At 44.2% G+C, this 20,928-nt stretch overlaps 1 protein-coding gene across 1 annotated transcript in view; it reads left to right on the top strand.

The window, feature by feature from the left end:
- The window catches only part of pard6gb (par-6 family cell polarity regulator gamma b), a 43,073-nt gene extending 22,364 nt beyond the window's left edge, over positions 1-20,709 (top strand). The window contains exon 3 of the mRNA XM_061741824.1: positions 19,114-20,709. Coding sequence (XP_061597808.1) covers positions 19,114-20,183 — 1,070 coding nt within the window. The 3' untranslated portion in view covers positions 20,184-20,709. The remainder of the gene's footprint in view (positions 1-19,113) is intronic.
- The last annotated feature ends 219 nt before the right edge of the window (positions 20,710-20,928 follow it).

Genomic DNA, 20,928 nt, shown 5'->3' with positions numbered 1-20,928 from the left:
TTCGTGAAAATTGCAGCATATAAACTGTCCTCTTGATGACTTTGTTGGTTTGTGACCCCGAGACGAAACCCCCCCTGGATTTAAATCAGTTCAACATAATAAAACTGTGGAAACACGTGGTTTCTCTGTTCATAGATGAACTCTACCTGAGTAATAACCTGGGGCCGGATTCACAAATATGTTCTTAAGAACGATCTTAAGAAATGTGTATAAGAAAGTTCTTAAATGAAATTCCTCAATATTTTCTTAAGAACCGTCTTAAGAACTGTCATTTCTTACAAATTTCTTATTTTTCCTACTTAAGAACTTCTTAAAATATGTCATTGCATTGCACGCGCCAACAAACAACATACGGTATATACAGGTAGTTGGGTCTTAACGTCAGTCACTCACTAAACATGGAGAAGGAGAAAAAGAGATGCAGGAACTTTTCAAGGTTATGGTGGATGAGATTAATGTGCGAAAAAAAATACTATTGGGGAAAATTAATAATAATTAACTACCACGCTAACTAACTAACGTGCTAAAAAACAGTTAACAGGCTCTTTGTGTAATTAATTACAAAGTATATCCTCAAACTATGACCTACTAGTCTAAACTTGTCTAAAATGTGTTGAAAAAGGTGATATTAGAGGCTTACCTTTTCACAGAAGACATTTTAAGACAGGTCAAGGTTGTCTTAAAGTTAAGAAAAAAGTCAAGAACAAATTTAAGAACTTTTATTTAGAGAATACCATTTATTCTTAAGTTTTTTCTTAAGAATAATCTTTAGAAGAAAGTTGAGAAAATACTTAAGAACTTTTTTGGAGAATATCACTTCTTCTCTTTTTTCTTCTTAAGACTGAACTTAAGAAAAAAATGACACTTAAGAAGATTTTTTTTCTTAAGAATGTTTTGTGAATCCGGCCCCTGGTCTGTCTGCAGTCCTGGTGATCTTAAGTTGGTCTCAGTTTGGAAGTGTAGTGACCAGACTGAACATGTTTATGCTCGGTGAATTTTATAGAATATATATAAAAACCTTCTGTGTTGATTTGTTTTTAAATAGAAAGTCATCAGAGAGGCAGTTGAGCGCTTCTCTAGAGTTGTTTACTCTTCCTGGGTGCCCTTGTGGCCACACTGACCAAATAAGAGCCCACTTTGTTGTTTATTCGAGAAAACAGGGGGCTTTTATTTTGGCGAGAACACTGTTTCTGATTGTAGTTAGGAACGGCTACGAGTTGCACTGGACCGCCCCAAATCGGTCATGTGGCTAAAACAATAAGGCAAGCTGTCAGCCTTCTGCACACATGCCCATCAAGTCTCTTTTCTTTTCTTTTGTTTGTAAATGACTGTTATGAGTCGCTTGAGCTGGCACCACCAATCTTCCCCGTCGCTGCTGCGTCTCCCTCCATCCAGACTGAAACCTGCAGTTTGGTAAAGTTCAGGGACAAGAGGTTTGTGGAGACATTTCAGTTAGTGTTGCTAGTAGTATTATTAAGTGATTTATTTTATTTATACATTTTTTTTATTAAAAGAAAACTGACATTTTTGCAGGAGGCTGCAGTTTGTAAAAACCCGTATCATCGCAACATTCACAGATGAAAATCCCCAAAACACCAAAAACTGGGTCCTTTCTGCATTTATCTATTAGAACATATTTAAACACTTCATTATTCATAAACATACATAAATATATATATATATATATAGATTAAAGAAAGATATTTAAACATCTTCAATAGCTGTTGTTTATTTTAGTTTTCTGCCAAAAAAGGGAGGAATGAAGGGAGTTAAAAAGGGCGCCCTCCTGCATACCTTTCAGTCGTAGTCACGTAGAGGTCAGGCTCACCGTTAATAAGTGAACCTTCTTCGTTGCCGTGCGTCATTTGTGCACTCGCCATCAAAACATCAGCCATTAACGCACTTTGACGCTCTGCAGTTACGTCCTCCGACATATCCCCTGAACTGACTCACAGACGGTTGGCAGGAGGAGAAGGACGCGGCGAGAAGACACTGCGCCCCCCCCTCCCCTAAACATGTGGGCCACGAGTCGAATCGTGGTTGAATCGGGCCGACTCAGCAGTTCGGAGTGGGAGAGGAAGGAAAAAGAACGGAGGAGGGGAGGAATGAGCCCTGACTCTTGTCCTGATATGAATTGTGTCCCAGAGACTCCCTAAAACAATGGACACTGACAGCTCATGTGGAAATACTCCTACAGACGCTCTTTGACACGGTGTTTGTGTGTGTGTTTGTGTGTTGGGGGGGTCAGGCTCCAGAGATCAGTTGAAGTACAACTGGAGTCAGTAGAGCGGGGCAGGAAGAACCAAGGATATGTGTCACCACACACGCACACACACACACACACACACACACACAGGAAGCGCGTGGTTACGTAAGAACGGGAGTTGGTGTTCCAGGTGCGACAGCAGAGGGGGGAGAAACCTGTCCAGGCCTGCAGAAGCTTTTACCCAATGCTCTCAGGCCGGGAGCGGGCCGTGCGTAGACCACCGTGCACGGCTGACTGGTGCACGGTGAGGGCCGGCACGCCGGTGCCTGGACGCAGTGCTCACCGGGCCAAAAGCGTTACTTTAAAAACCCGTCTATTGAGTTGAGTTATGCTTTAATGTCCACAGAGGTGTCAAAAGTATTCACATTCATTACTCACGTAGAAGTATAGATACTAGAGTTTAAAAATACTCCTGTAGAAGTTGAAGTATCAACTCAAGTTTTTTACTCAAGTAAAAGTATAAAAGTACTGGTTTCAAAACTACTTAAAGTATAAAAGTAAAAGTAATGTAAGGGGGGGGAAAGCCATTAAGGACAAAAGCCATTGAAAATGAATGTATCTTAGTATAATGCAAATATATTAAAGAACCATATATGTGTACTATTGAGCATTAACATGTGTTTCAGAGAGCAGGAGATATGATGACTAGTTGCCTATAAGTATTGTAATGGTGCAAAAAGTCAAACTTCAGAGGCATGTTATCATTTATCCTAACCTTTATTGGAATGTACATCCAAGTTTAGTTGCAGGAATCTGAGGGAACGGATGTAAGAACAAAACTGGACAAGAACATCTGAAACAACCACAACCAAATTCACTCTATCCTGATGGAGCAATTTAACTGGATAGTTTTTTTTTAAAGGCCGAAATGAAATAGAGTAACAAGGCTGTTTTTAAAATGTAAGGAGTAAAAAGTACAGATAATTGCGTGAAAATGTAATAAGTAAAAGTAAAAAGTCGTCTGAAAAATAATTACTCCAGTGAAGTATAGGTAACCAAAATTTCTACTTAAGTAAGGTAACGAAGTATTTGTACTTCGTTACTTGACACTTCTGAATGTCCACTAGGGAAATTAGTTTTAGGCATCAAATACATGCATAGCGTATAAAAACACATACAATCAACACATAGACAGCAACAGATATCAGACTCAATACCACAATAAAATTAAACCAAGCAGCAGTGAACGACATTGCACATACCCCTAGGCTAAAATTGCATCTATCCCGGAACCTCATTTCATTACATTTCAATATTGGTACAGTATGAAAAAAAGCAAGAACAAAGAATAAAAACAAGCTTTTTCCTAATTTCCTCATTAGCAGCATGGTAGTAAAGATATTAGGGCTGGGCGATATAACGAGATTTTAATATATATCGATATATTTTCAAACACGATATGGTACGATACAATATCGTTTATATCGATTTAAAAAAAAAATAATTTTTTTTTTTTTTTTTTTTTTTACATTTTTTTTTTATGATTTTGATATAGCTTATTTTGTGACAAATTGACTTGAATGTTTTATTTGAGATTTGCACAAATGTTTTGTTATTTGCACAACTGTCAACCTCAGTGGAAAAGTCTGCCTGTTACTGTCTCTGTCTACATTGTATTAATTGCACAGTGTATTTTAATTTAATTGTTATGCAGGAAAGGGATATTTGTTTTATTTTATTCAAGAAGCATTTTTATTCTATATATGCAGCCAGGCAGTTTATTTTTATTTCATTTGTTTTATACATTTTGATATTGTGCAGACCTCTGTTAATAAAGGAACCTGTGTGACATTTGGCACGAGGCTTTGTATTAAAACTGACTGTTTTTTTAAGGGTTTGCCTCAGAAAAAAATGAAGCTAACAGAGATGCTATGCTATAATGCTTTGGGGAAAACCCCAATGATGGCACAGAAAAAATATCGATATATATCGAGTATCGCCATTTAGCTAGAAAATATCGAGATATGACTTTTGGTCCATATCGCCCAGCCCTAAAAGATATAAAAACAAGGACTGACTACTACTGGATCAGTCAGCAGCTTAGTTACAGTAGATCAGATCTGCTCCTGTCCCCTACCTGTCCCGGTGGGGACTCTGCCCTCTAAAGGGAGGACAGGTAGTTTATTTAATAAGGACAGGGAGGCGGGGTGAAAAGATGCTCCTCAGATTGGGTTTTTTACATGTTTTTACCTCGTCTCATAGCCTTTAGACGAGTTAAAGACCCTCCCGTCCCGTCTCTTATCTTGCCTGTAAGTCACCCCGGTCAGAGGAAATTATCCTGGACTGTCGGGACGTTTTAACCACAACCTGCGATGCCGAAACCAAAACACACAAGCAACTTCCCTGTAAAGCATAAAAACTCATCAACAACCATCGTTTTAACCATCAAAACACACGCAGCCTGGATTCAGACCCTGTTACTGATTCATGATGAAGGAACTTCCTCCCCTGCGGTGAACGAGGTGGATTTATGTGAATAAGAATAAAGATGATCGGCGCCGCTATCAGACAGATATTTGCTTTGGCCGCGTATGACTCTGGTTGCAACGTGAGGAGAGGTTTTCTTGCCTGTGGTGTGGAAGAGAAACGTAACAATGGATCAGTTTTCCTGTGGGTGTCAGACCGTCCCAGCAAGATGTCCTCAGCTGAATCTGACTCACGTGCACGACGAGCCCCATGAGAAAGACGTTTTGTCTGTTTCTTGCATGTCTGCACGTGTGTTTACTTCCCTTGCTGTCTCATTTCCTTACCTATCTGCTCGAATGTCACATCCTCCAGCAGTGTGTGTGTTAGTGTGTGTGTGTGTGCGTGTCTGTGTGTGTCTGTGTGTGAGAGAGAGTGAAAATGGCCAGGGACACCTTAATCCTCCTAGTCTGCTTGTTGTCTGTTACCTGCAGCTGATAAGATTAGAAAGTGATTTTAGCTCAGGGCGGGGTCAAAAGGTCAGAGAGGATGACGCTGAAGGTTGTAACCAGCAGTGGAGGTTTTCAAGAGTCTGAGATCCAGAGGTACCGAGATCAGACTAGGGCTGGGTGATATGAACCAAAAGTCATATCTCGATATTTTCTAGCTAAATGGTGATACTCGATATATATCGATATTTTTTCCGTGACGTAATTGGGGTTTTCCCCTAAGCATTATAGCATAGAATCTCTGTTAGCTTCCTTTTTTTCTGAGGAAAACCCTTAAAAAAACAGTCAGTTTTAATACAAAGCCTCGTGCCAAATGTCACACAGGTTCCTTTATTAACAGAGGTCTGCACAATATCAAAATGTATAAAACAAATGAAATAAAAATAAACTGCCTGCATATATAGAATAAAAATGCTTCTTGAATAAATATAACAAATATCCCTTTCCTGCATAACAATTAAATTAAAATACACTGTGCAATTAATACAATGTAGACAGTAACAGGCAGACTTTTCCACTGAGGTTGACAGTTGTGCAAATAACAAAACATTTGTGCAAATCTCAAATAAAACAGATATTGCATCTCTTTGAGCAAATCTCAAATAATTACAACAAGTCGACTACCGTACATTTTACAGATTTTGTGCCAGGAAAACTAACCTGTCAACACTGTCAGGTTTCAGCACACAAAGGTACTTTTTTGCCAGCGCGAAGGGTCAGTGTTGATGTACAGTCAATTTGTCACAAAATAAGCTATATCGATATAAACGATATTGTCTCGTGGCATATCGCGTTTGGAAATATATCGATATATATTAAAATCTCGATATATCGCCCAGCCCTGGATCAGACCCAGCTCCAACTGATCTGGGTCTCTTTTCGGCCTCCCGGACCCCCTTAAAGCTACATCCTCTCCTACGTTCATCCACCAAATGCACGGTACGCCCTGTGACCGCTGACTTGTTGTCAGACAACAAAAGACATTATGAAAGGAGAAAGATCTCATCAAGTAGTTCTGGTGCCTGGACCTGATCAGTGGCAGCTAAACGTGTAAATAACTCTCCTGAGAGTCGTATTTCAGGTACCGGTAGTCGGGCTAATCAGCATCACCTGCCTGTTTAAATCGATGTGTCCATGGTTTGCTGTTTCTGAACTGGACTTGTTGGGGAAATGCATGATGGGAGTCTTTGTTGTGCATTTCTAAAGATGCATCACAAGATGTTTACGGTCAGATAACAGATGAGTCGTCATCGTCCTGCAGGGAACTTTGCCTTAGTTGTCCTTTTTAAAACCTCCTGACGTCAGTGAACTGCAAACAGCCTTTTAAGAAGTTTACACACTGTTATCAGCGATCAATGGCTGACAACGATGAGGAAGAGCAAAACAAATCAATAGTGGTCCGTTTAGTTGGTGCTGGGGTTCTGGACCGGAGACCTCTGGGTGGCGGTGTGACCGCATCCGGCTGGCTTCCAGATGTACAGGACTGTCTCAGAAAATTTGAATATTGTGATAAAGTTCTTTATTTTCTGTAATGCAATTTAAAAAAATAAAAAGAATAAAAAATAAATAATGTCATACATTCTGGATTCATTACAAATCAAATGAAATATTGCAAGCCTTTTATTATTTTAATATTGCTGATTATGGCTTACAGTTTAAGATTAAGATTCCCAGAATATTCTAATTTTTTGAGATAGGATATTTGAGTTTTCTTAAGCTGTAAACCATGATCAGCAATATTAAAATAATAAAAGGCTTGCAATATTTCAGTTGATTTGTAATGAATTCAGAATGTATGACATTTTTGAATTACAGAAAATAAAGGACTTTATCACAATATTCTAATTTTCTGAGACAGTCCTGTAGTTGAGATGTTTGTGCGTCGCGTCGCATAGACCAATGTAACAAAACACGTCACTGCGCGTCTCGGTGGGTCGGTGGAGGGTATGGAGCGACCGCTGCATTCTTCTAACGCAGATTTATGGTTTCTGAACCCCTCCCTTTTCATTTCCACCTCTCAGTTCATTAAATATGTTTTCGTCCACGAGATCCGTCACAACTACGATCCCGTGTGATTTATTTCTTTTTCACAGTACTTGAGCTGTAAAAAAAAAATCAGGGGGGGTGGTGGATTTTATCATATGGGGACAGATAATTTGTGCTGATTACAAATAATATAATGTATTACAAATAATAGCACTGACCAAAACACCTGCAGAAATACTGCAGGAATGACATAGCAGCAGTTAAATGCAGCCTTCTGTAAGCTTTAAATATCCACTGGTCTTACATCTAATACATCAAAACACAACAATAGAAAACACTTTTCTGAACTTATCAATATGACTCTGTCCTTCACAGGATAAGTAAAATGGATCACTGCAAAAACTCAAAAACTTAACAAAAATATGTGTCTTATTTCTAGTTAAAATGTCTCATTTAAGTAAAAACAAATCTCATTACACTTAAAACAAGACTCATCACTGGAAAAAACAACAATTTTCACCTGTTTCAAGTAGATTTTCAATTAAAATAAGTAAAACTGCCAGTGGAACAAGATTTTATTGCTTGTAATGAGAAGTGAAAATTTACTTGAAACAGGTAAAAATTGTCAAATAAGTTATTTTTCTGGTGTTATTTTTCTGGTGATGACTCTAAATGTTGAAATAGCAGTAAAACCACATTCATTGATGAAATGACATAAGGGATGGAAAGGGGGGATGGCAGTTTTTGATTGATTTTGACTGTTTTTATTTCAGGGGGGGATGCCATCCCCTCTCATCCCCCCTCAACTCCAGTACTGGTTATACATTTATCTCAACAAGCTCTGATCCCCGTCTCCGGCTGCAGGAGTGAGTCGGCCTGATCGAGGGGCATGCAGAACTAAATACCGTCTCCTCATTAAGCAGTACCATTAGAAACCCAGTTGAGCCCCCGACTCATTAAAGATCTTTGATGGTCCAATACTTTTATTCTTATTTCAGGGGGCTTGGAGAGTCTCTAAGTTATCCTGAGGTTTTTACGTCTCTCTCACGGACTCTCGCGGGCAGACGGGACAGGGACAGGTGGCGAGGTCTCCAGTCCAGGTCGGCCAGGTCTCGTGCCACCCACGCGCCGACTTTCCCGGGTTCTTGCTCCGTCTCTGGAGTCTCGGCGTTACTGCCGAACTTTGAAATGAAACATCTTTGTGCACAAACTTAAACCCAGGTTGACGTTCACCTCGTGCTGCCCGGTGTATTTATATCCCACTCGAGCAGGGAGCAGTGAAGGCAGCGTTGGGTACCTGTCGGCCAGATGGCGGCGGAGACTTAAAGAGGCTTAAATCTGCAGCATGTGTTTTTGGGGCCTTGGGAGCGTGCACGTGATCCGCCGAGAGGCTGCTGCAGTAAAGCTGAGGCACCAAGAGATGCAGGAAGCAACATTAACAAAACCCCGGCCGAACTCAGGGGTGGGAGCGTTTTGAGTGGAGATTTGTTCACTTACAGAGGAATGCAGGACCTGTCTACTCCATCTCTCTCCTCTTTGATGCCCCCCCCCCCCCCCCCCCTGCAGGTCTGCTGCCTGCACCCTCTCCCACACACAAACAGATTAATCTCCTTGTGAACTGCCTTCTTTTAACGTGTCTCCTCTTCCCCTAAACCCCCAACTTCCCTTGTAATCCGGCGCAACAGCTACAGGGCGCTGGCCGGTGGGGTTAGGGAGGTGGTTGTGCTTGTGACCGGGGGACGGGGGGACGGGGGGACGGGGGGGGGGGGGGGGGCTAATACCTGCAGCGACTCTTAAACCTGCAGCGACTCTAAAACCCCACGACACCACACAGGGCCGGCCGGTACGGAGCGGACGAGGCAGCTCCCCTTAACCTGTCCCAGATGTGCAGCCCCGGCCTCTGTGATGATCTGTGATCCGGGTCGTGCTGTAAATACGTCACTTAAACATATCGGACCCTTGTTTTGGTTAGTTTCTCTTATTGCAGACAGTTTTGCTCAAATCTCACCTGATCCTGCACTCCCAAGGTCTTCGGCCTCAGACTAAACAGTGATAACAAGTGGGTGTGAAAGTCGAGGCTCAGCGTCCGTCTTATCTTTGTTCAGCATTTTAAGGCTTTGGTGCAAATACCTGACGCCGTTTTCATGCAGCATATTGACTGGTTTGATCTCGTAAGGTAAGCTGCTGTACGGTTCCCAGCAGAAGTAGAAAGCTTAAAAATTGAAAGCACGAGTTTAGTGCGTGTGTAGTCATTCATGCTCCGTGCAGAATAATAATGCCGTGTAAAATGACAGAACCCTCCTCAGTCCCTGCCGAGGCCTTCGGCGCAGTGGTCTGGTATAATCTCCTACGTTTATTGAGTTCCTCCAAATTTCCACCCAGACTCTCCCTTAACCTCCCCTGCAAGAATGTGAAATATGTTTGCATGTTTAAAAGAAAGAAGAAATGTTCTTCACTCTGTCTGGTTTTCTTTTTCCGTGTCAGTCGGCGCTCTTGGCAGCGGTCGGGCCCTAAACTCTGACTTCCCCCTCGGAGAGCACTGATTATTCTGGTTCATGCATTTGCATCTTGCATTTTTACGCTGGGAAAGGTGAAAAGTTTAGCAGGCGCTGAGGTATTCCCACTTTAGTGCATGGGAAAAGGGGTTAGGAAATTTCCTTTTCAGCCTTTTCTAGGAGATTGGGGGGAGAAAAAAACAAAAAACGAGCCCTTTCTGACCCCACGCTGTAAAGAAAATGGAGGACGACACTCATTTCTTTGAACTGTGGCCCTCTTTTTTTCTTTTTTTTTATTCAAGCAAAAAAGAAACTTCAGAGGAAGGAGAAATGTGTTTTGAACTCCGGTCCTGCGAGGCTCTGCTCGTCATGTGATGTCCGCCCCTTCGCCCTTTATGTGCCATAGTACTCGTGTGTTTGAGAGCGAGGGGCTCCCAGCTGCATCCGTGTGCGCGTCGGCCCGACCCGGCGCAGCGCGGCGAGGAATGAAGCCCACTGCCGCAGCATCGTGTGACCTAATGCAAAAGGCAGCGCGGCTATTCACTATTCTCCGTGCGCCGGGTCTCCACCCCCCTCTCAACTGTGGTTGTGGTCTCTCCTGTCACTAAGCACTTTGTCACGCTTGGACGAAGACCATGACGGGGGCGGGAGGGGGTTGCCGGGGCACAGGAATGTCACACGCAATAGCTGGACTGGAGCTGCACGCGCTTCGGACGGAGCCGGAGGTCACGGGCTCCGTCTTCATGCTGGAGTGAACTGAAGACGAGATCACGCCGTCCAGCTCTGTTAATGAACGAAGAAGAACTTTCCCAAACCAGAAAAACGAGAAGACTGCTGCTCAGCTGCAGATGCAGTTGTGGATATCAAAGAGAAGTTATGAGCTCATAAATCTGGTGTTATTGCCAGAAGCAGAGCAGTTTGCATCTGAGGTTGCAGGTGTGCGTACGAGAGAGACGGAGGAATATCGTTTTCAACGATAACGACGAACGCCCTCCTGTGATGGAGGAGCGTTGGTGTTGGTGCGCCGCCTGAAGCAGCGGTCGAAGCCCCAACGGGTCTCCACCGAAGGCTGCCGGCAGGGCGGGGATGCCGTCAGCTTCACCTACCAGGACCCAATGAGAAATGTGTTGATTTAAAGTCAGTAAGAATTAAAATGTGTCATCTCCCAGTTTGAATCTCGGCTGTTTGGCGTTGGCATGTTCTCCCGCTTCCTGCTGCACGGTTGCGTTGAGGATTGTGAGGAACCCCAGACGAGATAAATAACAGGATTGTCTCAGAAAATTAGAATATTGTGATAAAGTCCTTTATTTTCTGTTATGCAAAAATGTCATACATTCTGGATTCATTACAAATCAACTGAAATATTACAAACCTTTTATTATTTTAATATTGCTGATCATGGTTTACAGCTTAAGAAAACTCAAATATCCTATCTCAAAAAATTAGAATATTCTGGGAATCTTAATCTTAAACTGTAAACCATAATCAGCAATATTAAAAGAATAAAAGGCTTGCAATATTTCATTTGATTTGTAATGAATCCAGAATGTATGACATTTTTGGGTTCTTTTAATTGCATTACAGAAAATAAAGAACTTTATCACAATATTCGAATTTTCTGAGACAGTCCTGTAGATGTGGAAGATGCGTGATTTCATAACGTGGTCCTGGATCGTTCATCAAGCCCGTCTGCTCTGCAGCGATAAATTCACCTATTATCCACAAATCTTAGATCAACTCCAGCTCTGGTCTGCTGTCTCTGCCAGCTCGCATACATCAAAAACATTTAACGCCACGTCGCTCTGGCCTTGAACGCCTCGTGCGTCTCTGGTCTGGACTTCAGAGCCGTGGTTACGGTGCTGCGGCAGGTTGTTGTGACGGTGCTGGACACTCGCACAAGCTAAGAGCGTATACGTGTCTACAGTCGTCCACGTTGTGATATTGATGCTTTCGTTTATAGGCAACGTTACACGACACATGAAGACTTGCAGCGCGTCTCAGCTGCAGACGACTTGATTCGTATCACTCTTTCCTTTCTGCTGCGAGCGTAAGAAGACGTGCCAGGAACAAGTGTGCACGCTTGTTCTAATGGTCGATCATAAAACCCTTGGCTTTTATGAGAGATTCTGGAAAAGCTGTAGGACTTTTAAAAGCCCTTGTTTTCACAGCTTTGCTGAGCTGAAGGTGGCTCGGGTGGAACAAAGGCTGTTTCTTCCTCCCTTTCTTGCCTTTGAAAGCCACAAGCAGCATGGGGCCACGTTTAAACCTGGTTTCTTTCTTTCCTTCATGTTTTTGGCACCGCAGACTTCAGGATTCAGGTAGCTATTGTTTAAAAACATTAACAATATGCCAGTGGTCTTAGATCCTCCTGGCGGCATCAAAGCAGGTGTGAAGTGGCGAAGCCCACCTCGCTCAGAGAAGTCTCGGACTGCATTTACCGCTGCATTCCTGCAGCGTCGGCCTGTGCAGACAAGCAGGCATCCGCAGGATGCAGAAGTCATGCAGGAGCCATCTTCTCACCTCTGACCTCCGTCCCTTGACCCGTGGTTTGAGTGGTGTTTTTTGGCGTGACGTGGCTCCACCCCCCCTTTGGGCTCCAGCTTTCCTGATTTACCTTTTTGAGAAAGCCGCTGCAGAGCTCTCGTGTTACCGTTAATGCTCAACACCATTGGTTCCCAACCTTTTTTCCTTGGAGCCCCCCCTACTTGTGTCTAAGACCAGCGAGCCCCCCCCAAAAGAGTAAAGTGATTCGTTACAAACCTTTAATTGAAAAAAATGAACATTAATTATGTTTTTTTGATATATTTCTCTTTGGTTTACCCTGTATACAATATCTATGCAATATCTGTCTGTCTAGCTCACACACATTCTACCTGCTTTTTATTTTCTTTTGCACTACTTTTATTTCCATCGCAATGTTTATACTGTCCTGTAATTATGTTGTTTTTTTTTTACTTTTTACTTTTTTACCCCCTTCCCTGCATGTGTGTGTTAAGTTACTGCTGCTAACATGTGAGTTTCCCCATTGAGGGAGTAATAATATTTATCTTATCTTATCTCTTATACATATGACTTTGGTTTTTTTTTTCACTTAATTTTGTACCACCAATGTTTAAAATCCACACAAAAAATAATTGCAAGGACATAAAAATATTTCTGAAAAATGTCTCTCAATATGAGAGCGAACATTTGTAACATTTTTCCTTTAAAGGAGCTTGAGGCCGGATTTATGAAAAAAATTCGTATACGTTTTAAGTTTTCTAGTAATAATGTCAGATGAAGCGTTCCAAACCCAAAAGAATGAGCCCTCTAGTGTATCTCTCCTTTGCCTTGAACAGGCTGTGTGCTGCAAAATGTGCTGCAATTCGGTCCCGAATTTCCCGCGCTGGGCTGCGGATGTGACGTCAGATGACGCTGCATGTGCGTTCTCCCCGTTCTCCCGTGCCGGCTTCACTGTTGGCTGCAGTACCCCCAACGGCCGTCGTGGTGAAGGGTGGCGCTAGAGAGTCTCATTTCTTAAAAGGAGCCTCAAGCTCCTTTAACAACCTGTCGGAGTAGTAGTATGATTAAATGTTGAATAATTATATAATACGTTTTTAAGTTTTTATCCTGCTAAATAACTTAATATTTTAAAATGACCAAAATATATTTCTAAGTGGGTTTATACAGACTTGGATTACTTTATTCCATTAGGTGTGTTATTATGATTTTTTGTTTATTTAACATGCGCAAATATAATTTGTACAACTGCATATCCTCAAAGCAGACAAAGTTTCGCGCCCCCCCAGAGATCTCTGGCACCCCCTCAGGGGGGGCCCGGACCCCAGGTTGGGAGACACTGCTCTACACCGTCCATAACGGTCAGCATTGAGTCCCACCGTCAGTTGGACACATTTTTTATTTTATTATTTTAGTGGAATTCCCTGAGTTTAAGCTTACGTAACATACAAACAGTTGATACATTCCTACACACAGTAAAGGTTCCCAGACTTTGCTCTCTGAGTGGTTGCATGTTACAAACTTCGAGGTACGTGTCAGGGAGGTTATTTAACACAGGTTTGGAAGAAAGAGAGAAAAACCCCGTTCAGCTCTCGGATGGCTCGCTGTGACCCGCCGGCCTTTGATCAGCCGCTTCACATCAGCGTAGCATCAACTGCAGCGGGATTATTCTGTCAGGAGTTGTTACAACAACCGTGGTGTGATGAGGTGGAACATGCTCACTTCTGTCTCGCACGTCTGGCAGCGCTCAGACGGAGGATCTCAGGCACTTGGTCGTTCCTTCACTCAGACCCTTTTACAGTTTACATTGAGATTTTAAAGGAGTGGTTTGATGAGGCAAATCCTCCTTTTTTTAGTTTCTCTCATATACTACAGTCACATTTGATTAAACTTCTGGAGCTGTTATTGGCCGGGGGGTATTAGATGGCAAGGAGTGCAAACCTTTGGTAAGAGACCAAAACGATGTGGATCAAAAAGGTTTTGAAAGAGACGACGTGCGTCTGCAGCTAAGTGGAAACCTGTGAGGAGACTGAAAGTCATTTCACCTGTGTGATGGAGAGAATAGGGCCCCTGCAGATGAAATGGGGTTATTTCAACTTTATATGTGCGCCGAGTATATAAACAACTGTTTACATAGGCAGTGTCTCTTTTGACCTCCATGCCACCTCGTTAGAGGCTCGTACAAGTCAAGACTTCTGGGAGTTCTGACTCAGTTCTGTGCAACCCGAGGCCATGAATCTCCCCGCTAGCGTCTGTTGGCGGTAGCTGATTTGCACCAACTCACAACAAGCTAACAGACACTGGAAGGAGATGAGGAAAGACCCTTCTCAGTCTTATCAGAGTCTGAAAATAGCCATCTCATTTTGTATCGATTGTTTGCTCGACGCGCTAAAATGTTCTCCCTCGAACTGGTACCATTCATGTTGGTTGCTGGTAGAGCGTTTACTCTCGTTACCATCTCATATGAGACCCGGGGTTGGTTTAACCCAAGGTGACATGTTTGGACGGTTTGTTTGGACCAAAACCCAAAGCTGTGAAATGAAGCATCCTGCTTCAAACGGGTCATCCGCTGTTTTTAAAGAACGTAATATCCTGGAAAACCCTGCGCTCCAGCAACTTGTTGACAGATGGAACAAAATTTTACATTTCAGGAGTTGAAAGATGGGACTTTCCTTTTCCTATTCTATTTTTCAGTGGTTTATCCCAGTTTGCTGAACTGGAGCAGCACCTGAGCACAACATGTCCTTTTCTGTCACCAGACGTTATTGATGAGCTTCAATTTGCCTTCAATATTCACAGACTGTAATTTATCAATGATTCCTGGCATGCAGGCACATGCTGCTGCCGCTTTGAACAGGTGAGCAACAACAGAAAACCGGTTCAGTCACTTGCAGCACTACGGTGTGCTGCTATAATTAACCGCTAATGGCTCCAAACCTGCCGTGCAGGAGGTCAACGGAGGACCGCATCACGTTGACGATGTGCCCTGAAGCCGTCGGAGTAGACTGATGTTGAGACGAGCTGAGGTCTCCTGCGTCTCTTGCGTGAGGGACAGCTTGTGGCGTACCTGCAACACGTGTGGTTGCAAAGCACGTGGGCTTAATCAATGTTTAGTAATCATCTGCAACGGCACATGCAGTGAGATAATTACCAAAACTAGCATGTGCTGGGTTGATGTTCCCAACAATTTAAAATAAAGGAAACCGGAGAACGTCTGCAAGACGTGGAAGTCGTTAACACTTATTCGCAAAACAAAATTGAGCAGCGTTTTGCAAATTAGCGTGAAATGTCATCAGACTTCTTTTGAAGGCGATTATAGCGACTACCGCTGTTGAACAGTCAACAGAAGGTGAAGGCGGCGGACGGCTGTTCAAGCGGTCACATGGTCTGGTCGTATCCAGGGATGCCGGAGACCAGGGCTGAAACGATTCCTCGAATAATTTGAGTAATTCGATTACAAAGAATGATCAAGGAATGTTGTCTGCCTCGGGGAATCGTTACATTTAATGCGGCACAACGCGCTGACGCTGCGCATGTAAAGGAAGAAGAAAGAGGCGGCGGATATGTTTGGTTTTAGTAACATGCCAGTCTGCAATGGCCCAGACGGGAGACACATGTAGCTCAGTGCTTAACTTTTATTTTCAATCCACTCTATATTCTTCTGGTCCGTTCTCCTATATGTTCCCCCTCTAACCCGGTACATACATAGGTTCCTCTAAACATCTGTTCCCGCTACAGTTTCAACTAAAAGAAAAGGCAGAAAATATCAGAAAAATAAAAACGTTATAAAGCTAACTGGGTAGTTTTCAATTTTAGCTCTGTAGTCATTCATAGATAAAACAAGTAGCTCTGGTGCCTAATGTGCTCCAATACAGCAGGTCTCATTTTATTTTGAACACTGCCAAAACTCAAAATCTTATACTTTAACTTAAAACTAGAACTTAAAATGTGCTTGACACAAATGAAAGTTCAATTGAAACACGTGGGGAAAACACCCAACCTTTTAAGTTATGTATGTTATCAGGTGTAATGGCATTTTTAGGTTAGAAATAAGAACATTTCTTGGTAAGATCCTTAGTTTTTTGAGTGAAGGCAGTGAATTTGTTCAACTGGTGTAAGTTCAGGGTTTTTAAATGCACAGCCATGAACCTACTGTATTATATAATTTAGTATTAGTGATGTCAATTAACATCTAATGTATATTTATAATTGCTCTTTAACTAAACAAATATGTTTTTATCCGATTACTCGATTAATCGATGGAATTTTTAGTAGAATACTCGATTACTAAAATATTCGATAGCTGCAGCCCTACCGGAGACGTGTAAATGTTGGAAGAAACTGTTTCCGTTACACTTTTGCACTAAACTGGACTATTGAGACATCTGACAAACCACCTCACAACGGCGTAAAAAGACTTTTGCGGCTTTTCTTTTCTAATTCGAGGTGTTTCCATGGACCATTTTTCTTTGCGATACTTAGCTTGACGATGGAGGCTCAATGACAGCATGAGGTCGGTCTTCTCTGTATCTCTGAACCAGGACCATCCGGCTGTGAGGCGGCGCTAACCACCGCCCCGCCACGCTGCCAGCAAACCGCTCACTTCACGTGTTTATTTTAAACATTACACACAAACAACTGCACTGACGGTAAACAGGGCTAAATGCTACTTTTCTACCGATATCCAGATGCTGTAAATGTAGCGGGATGCAGAGAAGTCAGAAACGTGAAGCTAACCCTGCGGAAAGGCGTTTGGGCTGAAGGCTGTGTAATTAAAGAGCTATTACTACGTTACGAGACGATGTTGTGCCCTTTGATGAGTAAATAGCTAAGACGGTAGGCTCTTCCTCGCTCGTAAATGTAAATCACTCGCTAGATGAAAACGGTCGAGACCCTGTTTTACTTCCCAAGAAAAGATGAGCGTTGAGCCCAACTTTCACCAGTTCCTGTAGTTAAGGGTGCCCGCTCCTCCCAGTCGCCTCAGCCGAGCACTTTCCTCCGTTGGTATCAGACACACTCGGCTTCCTCAAAGCGGATCATTCCCACATATGCTTCTTATAACAGCTGTAAAATATTAAAATGCAGAACGCTGGGTTATAGTTGGGTTTTTGAGCAGGAGACGGCCCGTCCTGCTCCCTACGCCGGCGATGTTGCGTGCTGTGTGGCGGGGCTTCGGTTTCAGACTGAGGTGAGGGTGTGGGAGCAGGATGTTGCACCAGAAACCTGCTATGAGGCTCTGCTGCAATCCTTCCCCCAATATGGTTCCCATCAGGGGAGACTTGCACTTGTGGCAGAAACTCTAGCCCTCCAGCAAATGCCTTCTCTGGATTCAATCAAACGAACGCCTGCCACAGCGTGCACAGAAAACTCAGAAAACTTGAGGGGCGGCGTTCAGATGGATCAACATTCAGCACCGTTTTTATATCGAGCATGAAGTTGGCGTGATTTTTTTTTTTTTTGTTTTGTTTTGTTTGTCGTTCCTGTTTCTGTCATTTACAAGTTTTCTCACATTAGCCAACCCTCTCCGCTTAGTTTGATCCCTGGCTACTCCCACAAGCTCCTTCTTCTCCTGAAACGCACCGCAAGCACACACAAAATCCCAGAGACTCCAAACTCATCTTTCTTCCTCCCAGAGTAAAGCATGCCGTTGCTGAGTCGACAGTTTGCTCGGGGGAAGAGGAGCCGCTGGAGGAGGAATATTAACGGTGCGTCAGCACCTCGTAGGGAGCGTCGTACCCACACTTCCCCGAGTCTGCCGGGACACATTCCCAGCCGGCTCTGCTCAGTCTGGGGGTAGAGAGATGGCCAAGCAGTCCCCATCACTGGAGAAATAAAAATGGGTTGCACACAAAAGCGCAAGCATGACTCATGGAAACGCAGGAGCTGACGGTCCCACCGGGGGGGTTGGGGAAGCTTCACTTCCTGTCACATCAGGCTGCTCTGTGTCCAGATTTCCTGTCTGCCTGAGAGGGGAAGATTAGACAGATACCAAGGTATTTATTTGCCACGGAGAGCAGTTTCTTTTTTTGCCCCCACTGCCTTTATGTCAGAGATTCAGCTGAAAGGATGCTTTTGCTTAGTTTTTTCCCCCAGTGTGGTACCCCAGAGTATGTCCATCCTTTTGACCCGTGTTTGTCTGTTTTTATGCAAGTTGGTGCATGAATATGTTTGGCCGTGGCTGCGCTATTTTGAGGATGCCGCTCGCCCGTCGAGGGGGTTGATTCAGCCCACCATGAAGGCTTTCATTGTTGTTCTGATTCCTCCAACTCTCCGATTGGAAACATGCCGTTTCTGTGATTACCGCGCCGATATCGACTCTGACCTCATTCCTCTCTCGCGCGTTGTACCATCTTGCATGTCTCCTATAAGAGGCCTGCGTTTCGCAGGGAGGATGATGGGTGCACAGACATGCAAAGTGGGAATCTGTGCAGCTGCTGGCGAGTGGCGGCGGGGTGGGTCGCCCCTCTCAGCAGAGGAATGCTCTGCACACTCAGCAGTTCTTGCAAACATGCACACAAAACATACTTGCAGCCCTGCAGCTTCTCGCTAACACCAGTGTGTGACTTTACCATGTTTTGTTTTTGTGCACAGGTTGAGTTTGTCACTTTGTGCCTTTTGCTTTTGACTCGTCGTGGAGTAAATAAGCACTCGGGCAGGTTTGAGAGCATCATACGTAATACTCCTATCTGACATCTGGAATGAGAACTTTTGAAATGATGAGTGTGTTTTTCACGTGAAACTTCTTTTCATTCTTTTCCACATCTGTGCACAGCTTCAAAAGAGGTCAGTGAGTTTGTGAGACAGGTGGTCTGATTTAAAGAAACCATGTGCAGGTTATGAAGTCGTAGCGTAGCACAGACCACGATGCACACGGATCAATGAATGCGTGCCGTCTGCTCAATGTGAACCTTAAACTTACGTCCTTTTCTTTTTTTTCCAATCTGTTTGTTTGCAGAAGAGGTCGACTACACCACCTTCGGCACCAACACGATAACTCGTAAGAAGAAGGCGGTCGTGGCGCTGCGCAACAGTGACATCAATCGCAAGCGTCCTCACATCCGCATCGGCATGCCGCAGGACTTCAGGCCGGTGTCCTCCATCATCGACGTGGACATCCTGCCCGAATCCCACCGCCGCGTCCGGCTCTATCGCCACGGCTCGGACAAGCCCCTGGGATTTTACATCCGGGACGGGACAAGTGTCCGCGTGACGCCTCACGGCCTGGAGAAAGTTCCGGGCATCTTCATATCCCGGCTGGTGCCCGGAGGGCTGGCGGAGAGCACCGGGCTGCTGGCGGTGAACGACGAGGTGCTGGAGGTGAACGGCATCGAGGTGACGGGGAAGTCTTTGGACCAGGTGACGGATATGATGATCGCCAACAGTCACAACCTGATCGTGACCGTCAAGCCGGTGAACCAGCGCAACAACGTGGTCCGCAGCAGCAGGATCTCCGGCAGCTCGGGTCAGTCATCCGACAGCAGCGGCTCCAACGGCTACCCGAGTCTGTCCGTGGCTTCGGCGAGGGAGGCGGCCTCCGGAGCGCACGGTTACCAAGACGATCTGGAGAGCGACGAGGATGCAGATATCGTCATCGAGAGCAGCATCAAGCGGCCGTCTCAGCGGTCCACTGCCTCTCTGGCGCCGAGCGTGTCCCGAACGCACCAGCAGACTCCGACCACGGCGTCGGGCACGGTGGCGCCGTCGAGCCCTTCCACACGTCCGTCATCGGTGGTCTCCACCGCCTCCTTCCATTCCCAGCCGAGCCTCAACGGAGGGTCCCACCACCACCTCAGCAGCCTCAGCTACCAGCTCCACAGAGACCTGAACCTTAAGCACAGCCAGCACCAACAGTCCCAGCACAGCCAGCACCCCCCGCAGCCGCTGCACCACAGCAGCAACCCCGCCCTCCGCCACAGCAACGGCAGCCTCCACAAAATCCTCAGCTCCCTGAAAACGGACCCACGACACAGCCTCGCTCTCCCCAAGGGGGGGGTGGAGGAGGATGGCACGGTCATCACCCTATAATACTCCCAAACACAGAGACGTAAAACATCCCACATGCTCAGAGACTGAACTGGAGCTGCAGGCCGGATGAAAACGGCAGTTTTTGGTCGGATACTAACTGTGTAAATTCTGTTTTACAAGATCATGGATCATAGAAAGTTTCCAACGAGAATAATGTATATATTTCATGTGTTTTTAAAAGTTTTCTTCGTCTTAATTAAGAAGGTTCTTGAAAAGCATCGGAACAAATAACCTTTTGGGCAAGTCCACTGTCGCCTGAAGTTCTGAATGTACTTACGACCCGACACCGTGTCTGAGTGACCACTTAAGATCTGTTTTGGTTTTTTATTCTTGTTACTGGGACCAACATGGGGTTGTTTTTTTCAAGCCCGTGTTTATGGATGTTTTTAAAGAGTAAATCTATATTTCTTATATACTGATAAATCCTGTGTAGAGCTTGTTTTTAATAGGTCTTCTATGGATTGATGATTGTGATCAAATCTTTGTATCTTTTTCAATAAATTATTCTGCCTCACATTTATCCAGACTCGAAATGTGATCTTTTGGCTCAGCATTTATTGGACCACCTACTTCTATTATATTTCACTTTGCCTCAACCATGAGCTGCTAACTTGTTCCCATTCACATGGATTCAATTTTGATATGTGCTACCGAGTTGAACGTTTTTGCACACCAGTTTCCCCTCGTATGGCATCACTCGCCCTTCGTATGGCACAAGTTGGCCCTCTTAAGCTGGGCATACACT

The sequence above is a fragment of the Cololabis saira genome, chromosome 15 (genome assembly GCF_033807715.1).
Source record: "Cololabis saira isolate AMF1-May2022 chromosome 15, fColSai1.1, whole genome shotgun sequence".
NCBI classification, from domain to species: Eukaryota; Metazoa; Chordata; class Actinopteri; order Beloniformes; family Belonidae; genus Cololabis; species Cololabis saira.
This window is presented reverse-complemented; position numbering and strand designations above follow the sequence as displayed.